We start from the raw sequence: 16341 nt of genomic DNA on the forward strand, positions 1-16341 counted from the left end.
AGTGAAAATAATGTGAGACATTGCTTATCTTGGACAGAATATGTTCTGTGTGAAAATAGTAACACCCCATTTAATAAGTAAAACCTTTGATCTTGAGGCTTGCTGTTGTGAAACTTATGGCTGCAAAGTGAAGGCTAATTCCACCTATAATTATTTCTAACAGTCACTTACAGAGAGCCTCTTTTGTTGCTTATGTGTGGGCTTTCTCTCTCTAAGACCAACTCTGCAAAGAAATTCATTACCCACCCTTCTACATGAGACATGACTCTCCAGGGGAGAGAATCTTCCTGGCAATTTGGGATATGACTCCCAGGAAGGAGCCTGACCCAGACACCAAGAGACTGAGAATGCCTTCTTGCCCAAATGGGGGGAAAGAACATTTACAGAATAAGGGTTTTGTGGCTAAGATATTTAAAAGAGTCAAGAGTTTTTTCCTAGAGGTTACTATGGTGCAAGCATCATCTAAATATTTCAAATGGCCACAGTATGTCAAGCCCAAATCAACATTAGTCCCAAAAATTCTAATGAATACACAGGTCCCTATTTGAGCCTCTAAAATTTCACTCATTAGGTTTATTTCTCAGAAATTTAAATCCTCCAGAGTATTCCTATGCCAGATATGCCCCCACAACCAGAGGTAACAGCCTCTTCAAAAACATCAACATGATGCACCCCCTTTGCCATACTATTGACACCCTTTTACAATATGAAAAAATTAGGGTGGTCAGTGCCCACATATCCCTGAAGACTGAAATAGTAGTCCAATGAGAGAGAGAGGTAGCAACAGACAAGATAGGATTTAACAAAGGACCATTAATACTGGATCATATAAATATATTTTTTAGTCTCTAGTATATTAGAACAGCTAGAAGGAAATAACTGAAATTGTAGAACAGTATCTTATACAATTCTTTGAAATTTGCTCTTTAAATTCCTGTTTAATTTTACTTTTAAAGTTATCATTTTCTAGTATATGTATTATATTTCACAATAAAAAATGCAAAAAAAAACAAAAAAACCAAAAAAAAAACAAAATCGTTGGCCATAAAAAATTGTCTCAAGTATATGCTGTCTGCAATAGACTCACCTTAAATTTAAAGATAAAAGTGGGTTGAGGCTTTCGGGAAGCGCGGCCCGGGAAGAGGCCTCGGCCTGCGGGCGGGTAGCAGCGGGGAGTCGCGAGCGGCCCGCGGGAGGGAGCAGAAGCCCTGGGCCGGGCGCGAGCAGGGCGGGCGAACTCCGTGCTCCCTCCCCATGGCCAGGAGCGGGCCGCGGCGGCGGCGTTGACAGGCCCCGGGCGGGGCGGGCGGGCTGGGGCCTGGGGTCGAGGGGAAGATGAGCGCCCTCCTAGAGCAGAAGGAGCAGCAGGAGAGGCTGCGGGAGGCCGCGGCCTTGGGGGACATTCGGGAGGTGCAGAAACTGGTGGAGAGCGGGGTGGATGTGAACTCCCAAAATGAGGTCAACGGCTGGACCTGTCTACACTGGGCATGTAAACGCAATCATGGTCAAGTCGTCTCTTACTTGTTAAGATCAGGAGCTGACAAAGAGATTCTTACCTCAAAGGGAGAAACACCAGTCCAGTTAACATCAAGGAGAGAAATCAGGAAGATTATGGGAGTGGAAGATGATGATGATGATGACACCCTCCCCCAGCTGAAGAAGGAGTCAGAACTGCCCTTTGTTCCCAACTATTTGGCCAACCCAGCCTTCCCTTTTACATACACCCCCGTGGCAGAGGATTCAGCCCAGCTGCAGAATGGGGGCCCCTCCACACCTCCCGCATCACCGCCTGTAGATGGCTTGCCTCCAGCGCTCCTGCCTGGGGAACCCCCCCTTCTAGGGGCCTTTCCACAGGACCACAGCTCCTTGGCTCTGGTTCAGAACGGTGATTTGTCTGCCCCCTCTGCCATACTCAGAACACCAGAAAGCACAAAACCAGGTCCTGTTTGTCAGCCACCAGTGAGTCAGAGCCGCTCCCTCTTCTCTTCCGTCCCGTCCAAGCCACCAGTGTCTCTGGAGCCTCAAAATGGGACATATGCAGGACCTGTGCCAGCATTCCAGCCATTTTTCTTCACCGGAGCATTTCCGTTTAATATGCAAGAGCTGGTACTTAAGGTAAGGATTCAAAACCCATCAGTTCGAGAAAATGATTTCATTGAAATTGAACTGGACCGACAGGAGCTCACCTACCAAGAATTGCTCAGAGTGAGTTGCTGTGAGCTGGGGGTTAATCCAGATCAAGTGGAGAAGATCAGAAAGTTACCCAATACTCTGTTAAGAAAGGACAAAGATGTTGCTCGACTCCAAGATTTCCAAGAGCTGGAACTGGTTCTAATGATAAGTGAAAATAATTTTCTCTTCAGAAATGCTGCATCCACACTGACTGAAAGGCCTTGCTATAACAGGAGAGCTTCAAAACTAACTTACTAATGCAGCAGGGACTTTTACCACTGAGTATTGTGACAGTGCGTGTCACCTCTGGGCCAAGGACAAGCCATTGATCTAAGTCAAGGCTAGTATCCTACACTTCAGCCTTGGAGGCCTGGAAGGGCCCGTGGTGCCATTGCGTAGTATACACTAACACCGTCTGCCAAGGTAGGAAGCCCCTGACCCCCAAGCAGTGGTGCCACTCTTCCAAGCCTCTTGGTGCACAATAAACCTATCGCTTGAAGCTCTGAGCAGCTGAGAAGTGGTCTAGAGAGGCAGAAGCCGAAGACTCTATATCCAGTGTGTTTTGTGTGTAGGATAGAAGAGAGTTGTCGAAGCAGGAGATGAGAGAGAGCAGAGCCTGTTTCTAGCCACTCCTGTTGACAGTGCACCTGAAGGGCTGGGATGCACTTTCCTTGGTGTTGCATGTCCACAACTCTCCTGAAATGTGAACTAATGAGGGAGGAAAATTGGGGAAAGCACAGGTACTGGATAAATGAATTTTAGTGTGACTAGTAGCTGTGAGATTTCATATAACATTTATGTTACTCAGGTTAAAAGTACTTAAGAATAACAGTTACCTAATTGTAAATACGCTGTTAGCCAAAAGAGCATCGCCTCCCCCACTTTTCCTTTGTAAACACTCATGACTGCTTCACTGTCCCTAGTCTGCCATTGCCTAGACAGTCATCTCTGCATTAACTCCCCTTCCTGCTCACTAGAGGGCTCTCTGATGCTTTCTAAAAGAGCAACTGCTTTTTCTTTTTCTTTTTTTTTTACTCTGAAGTGATTCCTGTCGTCCACATGTTTAAGTGCACCATCTGAGAAGAGCACAAACATTGCTGGCCCATGTTCTCCACTTTCATTTTCCACTAGAAATGAAAATCAATTTTTGAGACTGAATCTGTTGCTATTTTAAAGGGTACTGTGGGAAACTGAGCTAAAGGAGTTAGCATCTTTATTTTTGTATCAAAGATAAAGGTTATTTTGAAATTATTAGGATTTTTACACAACTCTGGAATCCGTTGCTTTTATAAATGAATTGTTTGATCTTAGGGATCCCCACCACCAATCTACTTAACAAAGCCAATCAAGAGTCTACCAGACTTTGTTCTGAAGTAAATGGGAAACAAACAAACCAAAACAAAAAGACAAACCCTGATTAAACTCTTGAGCATGGCATAATTTCTTTAAAGAATGCATTAGGGATTATTTTCCTTTCCTTCAGTGTCATTAGTGTTGAAAGAAAAGCCACTGTCTTATTGAAACAAACAGCTTAACTTTAGAAATGAGAACTAGCACACGTGGACACACAGGAGAGCAGGGGTTCGAAGCCAGCTGTTGAAGAACATCCCTGCTGTCTCAAGAAGCTTTTTCCCCATAGTGCCTCTGGTTTCCAAAGAAACTTAACTCCTAACTGTGTTAACTTAATTTTACTGGGACACTACAACTGAGTGAGAACATGCTGAAGATGTCAAAGGAAGAGGATGTCGTGCTAAGATAATGGTCTCCTGCTGCTGCCTAAAGGCTGAAAGGAGGATGAGGTGTTTTTCAAGGCCAACTTCATGGAGTCGCTCTGTTTAGTGACTTACTTGTATTCCGCCAATTACTGATGGTGACTTAGTCACCCTTGTACAGAAGGTTTGCATAGCAGAGTAAAGGTTACTTAGCAACCCTTTCTCTGTAATGCTTTAAGGATGAAACCTTCTTGTGTTTCAACCAATCAGAAGCCAGTGTATCTAGATAAACTAACTCCTTTTTGGTCTTTGTTTTGGAAAAAAGTTAACACTTTACTGGTACAATTAAGGCTGGTTCTGTCCTGGAGGGAATAAATTCAGTATTAATTCACATCTAAATCACTGGGGTTGAAACTCTCTCAGCCAGCCAGATTAATGAGAAACTCTCAGAAATGGTGGAGGCCCCTGGCTGGGAGTCGGCCTACAGAGGAGTAGCCGCATCCAACCAGAGCTTTTCCCAGGTGTGGAAGCCACAAGCAAGGTTTGGTGTCTCGGGTGGGTCTGATGTGGCCCTGCCCTCCCCTGGGCTCGCACCTCTGTTAAAAGTCCTCTGTTGTCGACTGACTCCTGCAGATGCAGCGGGCTAACGCTGCACAGTTGCTGGTAGGTGAGTTTAAAGTCTTAATCTATGCATTCAGAGAAATATTTTTATATGCCTTGTGTAATTTATAACAAGGATTTTTTTTTTTAGCTTTGTTAACTGAATTCGCCCCTCCTCCACTGCATATTTAAAGCATGTGTTCACACTGTGTGTAAACGTTCACTGAAGATTTTTTCTTTACGCATTGCTGACTGTTCAAACATAACAAGTATTATTAAAATTAAATATTAACTGAAAAAAAAAAAAAAAAAAAAAAAAGTGGGTTGAAAGTGAAGGAATAAAAAATATAACATGAAAGTATTAGCTAAAAGAGATCCAGGGTAGTTATAGTAATACCCTAAAAATTAGACATTAGGGTTTTGGCCTGGGTAGTGTCATAATGCTTGTGTGCCACTGGGAGCTCCAGGATCACCATGGATGTGGACCAGATGTGACCTTCTTCCTGAAATATCTCAATTTATTTAGAAGTATCAGTGCACACTTGAGGTTGCATTTTATGTAAAGGAAGCACTGGTATGTGTGTACAAGAGGCAGAACCTCAGAAAAGTGTGAAAGAAACCAAAGAAGTGGATGGTGAAGAAGACCCTGAGATGATCTTTGTTGGGGTGGAATATGTAAATGAAGATGCTGAGCTGATATTTTTGGACTGACTTCAAATTCAAAACCAGTTGTTTCAAACATTTTTAACAGTCACCCCAGGTCTAATTCAAGGAGAAAATAGTATGGTCACCTCTGACAAGGTACTTGTCATGCATTGTAGGCTATAAGTCCTGTGACACTTACATCAAGAGTGGCCATCTTGCCAGTTTCTCAATCTGAATCAAGAGCAACAGGAAGTCCCATTATTATTGAGACTTTGTCTGAACCTGATTATAAAATTAATACACCACAAGTCATGCCTAATAACTTCAGAGCTATTTTCTCCTGTGAGTCCGTTGCAGCATCCGGGAAGAGCAGCACTTTCTGTAGGATGTATAGATGAAAATCCTTGTATATCAAAGTTACTTTCCAATTCTGAAGTAAATATCATTAATCCCCAAAGTCCTAAACTCAGTGATGGACATTCTTTAGCTTTGTTCTCCTTGGGTATATCTCATACAAAAAACAGTCAGCAAAATATACCCTCCAAAGGTTGTCATACCTTGTTAAATCATGTTCAGAATGGAGCACTTTTTACAATGTTTTGCAAAGGACAATTTCAAGCCTGTAAATCCAGTCAGGGAAAATGGAGGACTGGCAAAATAGATTTTTCAAATATAGCAGATCAAGAAACTGCTGATTTCAAGAAAGAAAGCATGATTGTGTTACTTCATGAATTTTACTATGAACAACATAAAGAAAATGGACAGCCAGAACAGAAGACTGACACAAACCTTAAATGCCTAAGCTGCTTTAAAGTTCTAAAACTATTAATTTTATGAATCACATGAAGCAAAGGGGTGAGAGCTGGGAAAGGTACAGCACCTGCCAACATGGCCACTGGCAATTCCCCTCTCCTTTCCAGCTACAGTGTCATATTGAAAGTGTGCACATCCTCAGGAAGCCCCCACTCTCTGTAAAATCTGTGAAACGTCATTTGAAACAGACCAGTTTCTCTTACAACACATGAAGGACAGTCACAAACTTGGTGAAAAACCTTACATTTGACAGGCTTGCAATTATAGATCATCAGCCTTTTCTGATGTGGAAACACATTATAGAATATGCCATGAAATTCTAAAAAATTGCTTTGTCCTTTTTTTCTAAAACTTTTAAAGAAAGACCTCACCATACATTTGTTACTGTAGAGGGCACTGAGAAAAGAATGTTCACCAGTGTTCCAAATGCTGTCTACAGTTTTTAACTTTCTAAGAGAAACTGTAGCACAACACCTAGTATTATCAAATGTTTAAGAAGCCTAAGTAACTGGAAGCATTGTCTTCTAAAACAGAAGTTGATATTCAAGTGTCCCTGGGACCTCTTCATCCAGGATCAGTGGGACATAGCATCCATTACTGTGAGCATGTGTGACTTGGAACCATCACCCCTCTAAAAATAGAATTCAAAAACCCCTCAATAATTCTAGTGTTGGTAAATTTTCTGAAGCAGATATTTTAATCCAAATCAAATACCTCCACAGAAACAAAATGTTCAAACTGTGTATTTGTCAATAGTACCAAAAAGAGTGACACAAATGGATCATTCATGAATTTCTTTTAATTCATGGTGTACAATATGGTTTGTTTGGAATATGAGATGTTACTTTAAAACATATTCATTAGCTTTCATGTAATCATCTAGTTTAACTTATAAAAGATGCATGTGTGCAAGAGAGAAAGCAGGAGGCAAAAAAAGGGAATAAATTTTTAACATTTTGTTATTTATTCTAAGTTTGGAAGTTTATCTATCTGTATATAGAATGTCTAAGGTTTTGAAGTACTTAATTTTATTTTCATCTTTTTCCATGCATTGAAGCTTTCAGTATTAACTCTTTTCCAACAGAAATGGCTTTGTTATGGGATGAGACCTGATCATTTTCACTGCTGAACTCCCAATAACAGATGAAGAAATGTAAAATCCATGATTATGTGGAAATTAAAAACATACTCATAACCAGCGAGTTAACAAGTGTATTAGCCAGCATTCTCTAGGGAAACAGAAACAATAGGAGGTATCTGCAAATATTAGGACATTTTGTCAAAGTGTCTCACACAATTGTGGGGATGCACATGTCCAAATTCCATAAGACAGGCTGCAGGCTGACAACTACAATGACAGTTTTTAATGAATTCCCCAGGAGAAGTTGGCTGGGTGAAGTAGAGATGAAAATTCTCCCTTCTGACAGCTGAAGACATCACTTCTCTTTTTGAAGCCTTCAACTGATTGGATGAAAATATCTCTGCTAAATAGACCCTCCTTAGTTTGTTGGAAATATAATCAACCTAAATGCAATCAACTTTATTTAAGTCCATGAAATGTCTTCACAGTAACAGGCTTGTGCTTGTTTGACCAGACCACTGGGACCAATACCAGGCCAAGTTGATATATGAAACTTAATGATCAAAGTCCACCCTTTGTCAACTGTATGTATCACCTTAAACCATACTTGATCTCCAAATAAAAACAACAGACATATTTTTGCCTAACAATACTCAACTGTCCTTTGTACAACAGGGAATGCACTATATCTCTTCAGAGTATAGTGCAAATCCTTGGGTAATATAAACTTTAAACTTGGTATCCTACAATTCAAACACTATGAAATGAACAGTACAACTTGTGTCAGATAAGGGGATAAGATAGAGAAGAAAACAAAGATATTTGTTTTATATACATATACAAAAATACTCATAACAAAACAAGGAAGAAATACTCATATCATTACATCTCACATTTCTGTAATTGGTCACATGGTTGTGGTTCATATTTATCACTACCTTCTTCCACTACACATTCCATGTCCCTTTTACCCTCAGCAAGCACCTCAATAGGCTGTTGTTCTATGCCTGGTAGGGTCAACCAAATCTTCATTCCTGAACTTTCTGGGCCAATGGTAGCCCTTCCTAGATTGGGTTGTTTCAGCTTATCATTGATGTAATCACAGGGCATGGTGGTACTAAGAGATGCCCCAGGGGATCAACTGTATTCCAGGCAAACCCTTCTTTACTTCAATTGTGTAGTTGCATTTCTATTTCTCCTTGAGGGTCAGGATCAATCACCCAATCCAGTACAGCAATCCCCTTCTTTGCTTGGTAATTCAGAGGCATAAAGAGCCCAAAGTGGGTATGTGGCCATCTTAACTTCTAGTTCAATGGAATCATTGTGTTTCCTGGTGGAAGCCCTCCTCCTTTTGGAACTAAAACTTGTAGACCAGCAGAGCAGAAAGCAGAAGTTTTCTACTGGATCACTAGGGGTAATAATGAGTAATGCCACTCCCATTTCACCCCTTGATTCCTGCACCCATGAATCCCAGTACGGGTGAGACAGCTCCTTATATTGGATGTTTATTTAGAGCATACACTAGCTTCCTGGAGATAATTTCCTCAGCCATGCAAGGTATTATCACCTAGTTTGTGCTATAATTGAGACTTAATCATGATTATGAGGCTTAACCATTCTATCAATTCAACTATTTCAGGATGATGAGGAATGTTGTGGGACAAGAGAATTCCATTCCCACACTACATTTGATATTAAGTGGGACCCTTGATCAGAAGCAATTCCAGGGTAGATAAGGCACTCTATAAGACTAAGGATGGCAGTATTTTCAGAAGCATTGTGTGTAGGGAAGGCAAACACACATCAGGAGTATGTGCCTATACCAGTTAGAAGATGTTGCTATATCTTCCATGATGGAAGTGCTGCAGTGCAATCAAACTGTCAACAGTTAGCAGGCTGTTCACCTTGGGGAAAGGTGCCATATTGTGGACTTAATGTGTATCTCCTTGCTGGCAGATTGGGCACTCAACAATGGCTGTAGTCAAGTCAACCTTGATGAGTGGGAATCCATGTTGCTGAGCCCATGCAAAAACATCATCCCTACCACAAAGATCATTTTTTTATGAACCTATTGAGCAGTGGCAAGATGGGCTGAGGAAGGAAGCTGACTGGTATCCATAAAATTTGTCATCATATCCATTTGATTATTGAAATATTCCTCTGCTTAAATCACCTTCTGGTGAGCATTCTTATGGGATGTAAATATCTTCATTTTTTGCCCAATCATAAAGGTCTATCCAAAAACCTCTTTGTCATCTATTATCAATCATGTTCCTTCCAAGTCCCTGACTATCTAGCCAAACGATTAGCAACAGCCCTTCAATCAGTAGGCAAATGTACTTCTGGCCAGCTCTCCTTCTAAGAAAAATAAACCAGGTGCAGTGCTCAAAGTTCTGCCCACTAGGAGGATTGTCCTTCAGGGACATCCCAAAAAGTGGTTTCAGTATTGTAGCTGTCCACTATCAGGTGATACCTGAATATCATGCAGAACCATCTATAAATCAGGTCCAAGTTTTCTATTCATCAGTAAACTGCTTATAATGAACTCTACAAGAGGCCATAGTTTTGAGGTGGGAAAGAAAAGATAATGTGGCAGGAGTGGAAGCTATGGGCATATAAGTCATTTCTTCATACTTACTTGTACCTTCAGGACCTTCTTGAGTCCTATTTTGAATACCACTTCCATTTTATGGTGAAGCACTTCTGTGCCTGCCCAACATTATAGCTTGGTTGTCAGACAACACCAAGCTCATGATAGGCAAATCTGGTCTCCTGGTAACTTGGTGTCCCATGGTTAAGCATTCAGTCTCTACTAAGGCAAAGTAACAGGCCAAAAATAATCTGTAGAGGATATTGTTCTAAAATCCTAAGGGCCTACATTGTGATTATCCTATAAGGCTCTTCCAAAGTCTTCTGACAGTGTCTCTACTCGCTACTGACACTTCCAACACAATTGGATCTGCTGGATCACATGAGTGAAGTGACAGAGCAGCTTGCACAGCATCCTGGGCCAGTTGTAAATCCTTCTCTTGTTCCAGTTCCCACTCAAGGCAGATACATTTCTGGTCAATAAGTACATGGCCTAGAGTAGAACAACTAAATGAGGAATATGTTATCTTCTGAATCCAAAGAAGCCAACTAGGCATTGTGCCTGCTTTTGGTAACAGGAGAGGACAGATTTTGCCACTTATCCTTCTCACTGACATGCCCACTACCAAAGAATACCTAGAAATTTCACTGAGATGTAAGGCCCTTGTGTTTTCTTGGATTTATCTCCCATCCTCTGACCCACAAATGCCTTACAAATAAGACAAGAGTAGTTGCTACTTCCTGCTCACTAGGTTAAATCAACCTGATATCATCAATATAATGGACCAGGGTTATGTCCTGTGGGAGGGGAGAATGATGAAATTTCCTGCAGATAAGAATATGACATAGGGTTGGAGAGTTGATATATCTCTGAGGTAGTACAGTGAAGGTATAGTGCTGGCTCTGCCAGCTGAAAGCAAACAATTTCTGGCCCTTACTAACAGCAATTAAGTAAAAGTATTTACAAGTCCAATAGCTGAATACCAGGTAACGGGAGCTGCATTTGTAGTCACCAACAGGTTAAGTTTATTATAACCCACTATCTTTGCCCAAGACCCATCTGTTTTCTGCACAGGCCAAAGAGGAGTGTTGAAAGTGGATGTGGTGAGAATCAATAGCCCTGAATTCTTCAAGTCCTAAAGAATTACACTAGTATATGAATTACCTCCAGGAATCTGTTACTGCTGATTTGGTATTATGCTAGGTGGGGGCCATTCTAGAGGCTTTCACTTGGCCTTTCCTACCATAATATCCTCCACTCCATAAGTCAGGGAACCAATGTGGGGATTCTGGCAGTGGCTAAGTATGTCTATTCCAAATATGTATTCTAGAACTGGGGAAATAACCACAGAATAGGTCTGGAGAAACTCTGGACCCAATGTGAGATGGGCCTGAAATAAAACTCCATGAATTTCCTGACCATTATAAGCCCCTATTCTGACAGTGGGTAACAGTCACATTGTAACTGGGTCCTTCCTCAAGGAGACCCAGCTTTCCCTTCATTCAAGAGGCTGAGTCTGAGAGTAAACTGTCTCAAGTCTGAGAACTGATTAAGTGGCCACAATTCTCTCATTTTGTAATTCAAATTAGACTTATTCACTTGACCTAGAAATCTTCTGCTAATACAGATCAAGTGAGAATTTAGTAGACTATCCATCTATTTTCCTTCTAGGTAACCCATGATCTACTAGCCAACACCACATGTCTTTGCAAGTCAGACTATTTGATTGCTGCTTTGAGACTTCTGTCCATTATGGTGGCCATGACCTCCTTTTCTTTGGAAATTAGGGGTTTCCAGGTGGCTTCTGACAACTTGGGATCTGTTCATCCCCATTGTGTTTAATGATTCCAGTTCAGTGACAGAAATTCCCACAGTAATATCTGCCCTTCAGAAAAGAGTGACTACAGAGCTCTTCAGAGATGATGGAGGTAGTCTCACAACTTTATTCCTCACAGTTCTGGTGAAAGGTGTGCCCTCTGCACATTCCTTGGGCAGGAGAGTAGGTCTTACATGATAAATCCATCCTAACATTCCAATCTCTGTAGTCCCTTGGATCCCCTTATCTAAAGTATACCATGGCAGTTCTGGCATATTGACTTCATGTAATTGAAACCACCTTTGGATCCATATTTCAGCAAACCACCCAGATAAAGCCCTTTCTAACCTCTCAAGCTACAATATTGTATCCAGAATCTCTGCTTGGTGGGTCCATATCTACAAATGTTCATTCCAACATTATCCCACATTCTTAATATCCTTCCCACATATATTCCCCCAATTTCTGTCTATACAAACTGGAAAATCCATGCAGTTCTTTTAGAGTGTGGTGTACCTCTTCATGGGTCACAATTTGTACCTAACTTTTGGGGCCTGTTGGGCTTAATCTAGTTATATGTGTGGAAGATGTGATGGTTAGTTTCATGTGTCAACTTGGCTACATGCTGGCACCCAGTTGTCTAGTCAAGTATGCACTGGCCTATTCCTGCAAAGACATTTCATGGCTGGTTAATAAACCAGAAGTGTGGTTTATTAAATCATCAATTGATTGCATCTGTGTCTTATTACAATGATCAACTAAGGGAGTGTCTTCTACAATGAAAGAATCCAATCAGTTGGATTTAATCCAGCCAGTTGAATATTTTAAGGGAGAAGAAAGAACTTTCACTTCTTCAGCCAGTCAACCTCTCCTGCAGAGTTCATTAAGAATATTCATCAGAGTAGCTAGCTTGCCACCTGCCCTATGGAATTTGGACAAATTTGAGACACTATTATACAACCACATAATTACAGCTATCCCCTGTTGGTTCTGTTTTCCTGGAGGACCCTGACTAATGCAGAGTGGTAGTGGTAGTGGGTCATGAAAAGAATTAGAAGTGTCTTTCAAGCCAATTCATTCAGGGCATTATGTTGAAGATTCAAATGCTGAAACAGGATTAATCTCTCTTTTTTCATCAAGGTGGTTGGTACAGGTATATCAAGCACTGTAGGGTTAACCTCTCCAATAGATATTGGATGGGATATTCCTCAAGGAAGGCTGGAGGACCAGTTGCTGTCTCCTTGGGGCAGGCTGGAGGTCAGGTATTTGTTTCCTCAGGGCAGATCACTACAGGTTTATTTAGTAAAGACTCAAAAGCTCAGCAGAATCTAGGGTTTCAATGTCCCCACTGCCATCATTATCACCCCACATATCTCCATTCCAATTTTCAGGATCCCATTCCTTTCAAATTAATGCCCTCTCGTTTTCAACAGATACCCTGCAGGGTTGAGATTTTGATTTACTTATAGGTTGATTGGTAAAGTTTTCAATAAGGATAGTGGTTATGGTCAAATATTATTGTGAGTGAAATTAACAATTCTCTAGTATGTATAAGAAGGTGTTTGAAAGGGGATATGTTGGATCATGCATGTTAATAGAATGAAAGTCTGAGGATAGAAATGGGAGAGTATAACAAAGTGAATCCTTTTTTGGACAATGGGCTTGGATTAATAATCTCTTTTATACTTGTATAAAAATATTCTTTCCTGAATTATAATGGATTTACAACATTAAAGAAAGTGTTAAAAATAGAAATGAAAATCATCCAAAATGGAAATGACAAAGAAAATTTCACTTTCAGCAGATGACATGATCCTAGATACAGATAGTCCCAAAAAACATACTGCAAAACTCTGAGGGCTAATGAGTAAATTCAGCAAAGTGGCAAGGCACAAAAAATGCACCCAAAGAATCTGTACTGTTTCTGCTATTAGTAGAGAGTGCAGAGAAGAGAATTTCAAAGAAAAGCTTCCATTTATAATGACAAATAAAATAATCAAATTCATATCAGCTGTGTGCCAAGAAACACAGAGAACCAGGCACCAATTCTGGTTCTTGACTGGTAACTGTGGGGCTGGGGACTGGCTCTGAAAAGGGGATTTCTTTATTTTTTCCGTTTTTTCTGTCATTTGAAGTAGCTCATTAGAGGAAGCCTCAGGCATTTTCAATTGTCAGAGCTGACCTAGTCAAGTGTGAATTTAAGATAGAGAGGAAAAGGAAGAAGTCAAATGTTGGAGGTAATATCCTAAAGGGATTATCTTCCCTAAGAAAAGGAGTAGGTGGGACCCAGCTCTAGTGGTTGCTCTCCCTAAGAGAACTAGATCCTAGGGCCTGGGGAGAAAAACAGAAACAGCTTATGCTTGGCTTCTGAAGTGGTCAGTCCCTGGCAGGGAAAGAGTCTAATGAGAATTAACAATAACACATTTCTTTATGTCAGTGGGGAACTGAGGGCTGACAAGCACTACATTCTGGGCAGGATATGAAAAGCACAGTATCTAGAGTACTCACAGGAAAGTCTGGCAACTTTCTGGGTCTCATCCTCAGGGAAACATAATACTGATTATACCAGCTGACTGAGAATTGGGCCTGCCCTGTCTGGGAAAATCTGACTGGGGTAATCAAGGAAACCAGATGTTTAGACCACAAAAATTTATGACACACTAGAAAAAATGAAGACATGGCCCAGTCAAAGGAAAAAAATTACATTTCAAATGGGATACAGGATTTGAAACAACTAAGATCTTCAAATGAATACGTAAAATCAAATAAAAAATCAAATCAATGAGAGGGAAGATATTGTAAAATAATTGAAGGACATAAAGAAAACACTGGGTGAACATAAGGAAAAGCTTAGAAAGTTGGAGAAAAACAATAGGCAGAACTTAAGGGAATGAAATCTATGATATTGAAATGATAGAAAACACAATGGAGACATACAACAGCAGATTTGAAAAGGCAGAAGAAAGGATTCAGGAACTGGAGGACAGGATATCTAAAATACTACACAAAAAGAACAGATGGGGAAAGAATGGAAAAATATGTGTAGTGTCTCAGGGAATTGAATGACAATATGAAGGACATGAGTGCACATATCATGAGTGCCCCAGAAAGAGAAGAGAAGGGAAAAGAGGCGGAAATAACAACAATGGAGGGAACAATCACTGAAAACTTCCAATTTATTATGAAAGACAGAAAATTGCAGACCCAAGAAGCACAGAATACCAGAAACTGAACAGATCTGAATAGATCTCCGATCAGATTATCAAATGTTAAAAATGAAGAAAGAATTCTGAAAGTGGTAAGAGAAATGTGATCCGTCACATACAAAGGAAACTTTATAAGACTACATGCGGATTTCTCAGTAGAAGCCATGTAGGTAAGAAAGCAGTGGTAAGATATATTGAAGATACTGAAAGAGAAAATCTGCCCACCAGTAATTCTATATCTGGAAAAACTGTCCTTCAAAATGAGGAAGAGTTTAAAATATTTTCAGACAAACATCACTGATAGAGTTTCTGAACAAGATACCTGCTCTACAAGAAACAGTAAAGGGAATACAACAAACAGATAGGAAAGAACAGGAGTGAGAGCTTTGGAAAAGAGAGTAGAAATGAAGACTATCAGCAGGGGTAAAAGAGAGGGAAAATAAAATAAAATAAGATATGATATATAAATTGCAAAAGTAAAAATGGTAGACAGTAGACATTACTTTGAGTGAAATTAGCCAGAAATAAAAGAACTGTACTCTATGGACTCAGTAATATGAACTAATATGGATGAGAGAAATTTGAGAGTTAAAGTTGAGAACATAGGCCATCATGAGTTAGAAAGATGTTAGAGATTGTGCATTTGATGCTGAAGGAGTACATAATGGTAAACAGGGTTTGTTGTATAGATCCGGAAATGGATAGCATAATACTGTGTGACAGTAACACAATATTGTAAGTAGTGTAAGTACCCTGAGCACAGATGAGTGTCAGTATGGTTGGATAGAGGAAAGTGAGGGGCATATATGGCACCAGAAGGAAATATAGAAGATAAAGACTGGGATTGTAAAACTTAATGAAATCTAGAGTGGTTAATGATAGTGATTAAATGTACAAATATAAGAAAATTTTTAAAAGAGGGAGAACAAATGAATGTCAAAATTGCAAGGTGTTGAAAATTGGATAATACAAGAGAAAAAGTACAATCAATGCAGACTAGAGTCTATGGTTAATGGCAACATTGTAAGATGCTTCCATTAATTGTAAATAAGGCAATATACCAAAGCTAAATGCTTAAGAGAGGGAGTTATAAGGGAGTGATATGAAATACTTGGTGGTGGTTTTGTTATCTGACCTTATTGTATTTTACTTTAGTTTTTTCATCTATCTTTTATATTTTTATTCTACATCTTTGTCCTTTTCCTTTTTCTTTGCAGAAGAAATGTCCTCATATAAGTTGTGGAGGTGAATGCATAACTATGTGACTATAGTGGGAAGCATTGAATGTTTACTTAGAATTGATGATGGGTGAACAAAACCATTTAAAAATAAACAAAGGGATTCAAGTGCCAGAGAAAATTTGGAATGAGGGATGTAGTTATTCTCTGTTGGTAGGGAAGTAGAATGGTGCAGCCTATCTGGAGGGCAGTGTAGTTCTTGCACAGGAAGCTAATTATGGGGTGCTATATGGTCCTGCAACCCTGTTATTGGGTATACACTTGGAATATATGAGAGCAGGGACATGAATGGGCATTGCATATTGGTGACTATCGTGGCAGTATTCACAACATGCAAAGGATGGAGGTCACCTAAGGGTATATCAACTGACAAATGGAATGTTAAACTAGGTGTATACATTCTATGGATTATTGAGTGGTGCCAAGAAGAAATGAAGTTGTGAGATATGCAAGAAGGTGAATGGATCT

At 40.1% G+C, this 16341-nt stretch overlaps 1 protein-coding gene and 1 pseudogene across 1 annotated transcript; both read left to right on the top strand.

Annotated features, from left to right (window-relative positions):
• The first annotated feature begins 1123 nt into the window (after nt 1-1123).
• On the top strand, nt 1124-4784 carry LOC119504734 (ankyrin repeat domain-containing protein 40-like). The gene is made up of 2 exons (XM_037797225.1): nt 1124-2337; nt 3208-4784. The coding sequence occupies exons 1-2, from the start codon at nt 1336-1338 to the stop codon at nt 3250-3252; spliced, it is 1047 nt and encodes a 348-aa protein (XP_037653153.1). The 5' UTR covers nt 1124-1335; the 3' UTR covers nt 3253-4784.
• A 276-nt stretch (nt 4785-5060) lies between these two features.
• LOC119505199 lies at nt 5061-6248 on the top strand (annotated as a pseudogene).
• The last annotated feature ends 10093 nt before the right edge of the window (nt 6249-16341 follow it).

The sequence above is a fragment of the Choloepus didactylus genome, chromosome 10 (genome assembly GCF_015220235.1).
Source record: "Choloepus didactylus isolate mChoDid1 chromosome 10, mChoDid1.pri, whole genome shotgun sequence".
NCBI lineage: Eukaryota > Metazoa > Chordata > Mammalia > Pilosa > Megalonychidae > Choloepus > Choloepus didactylus.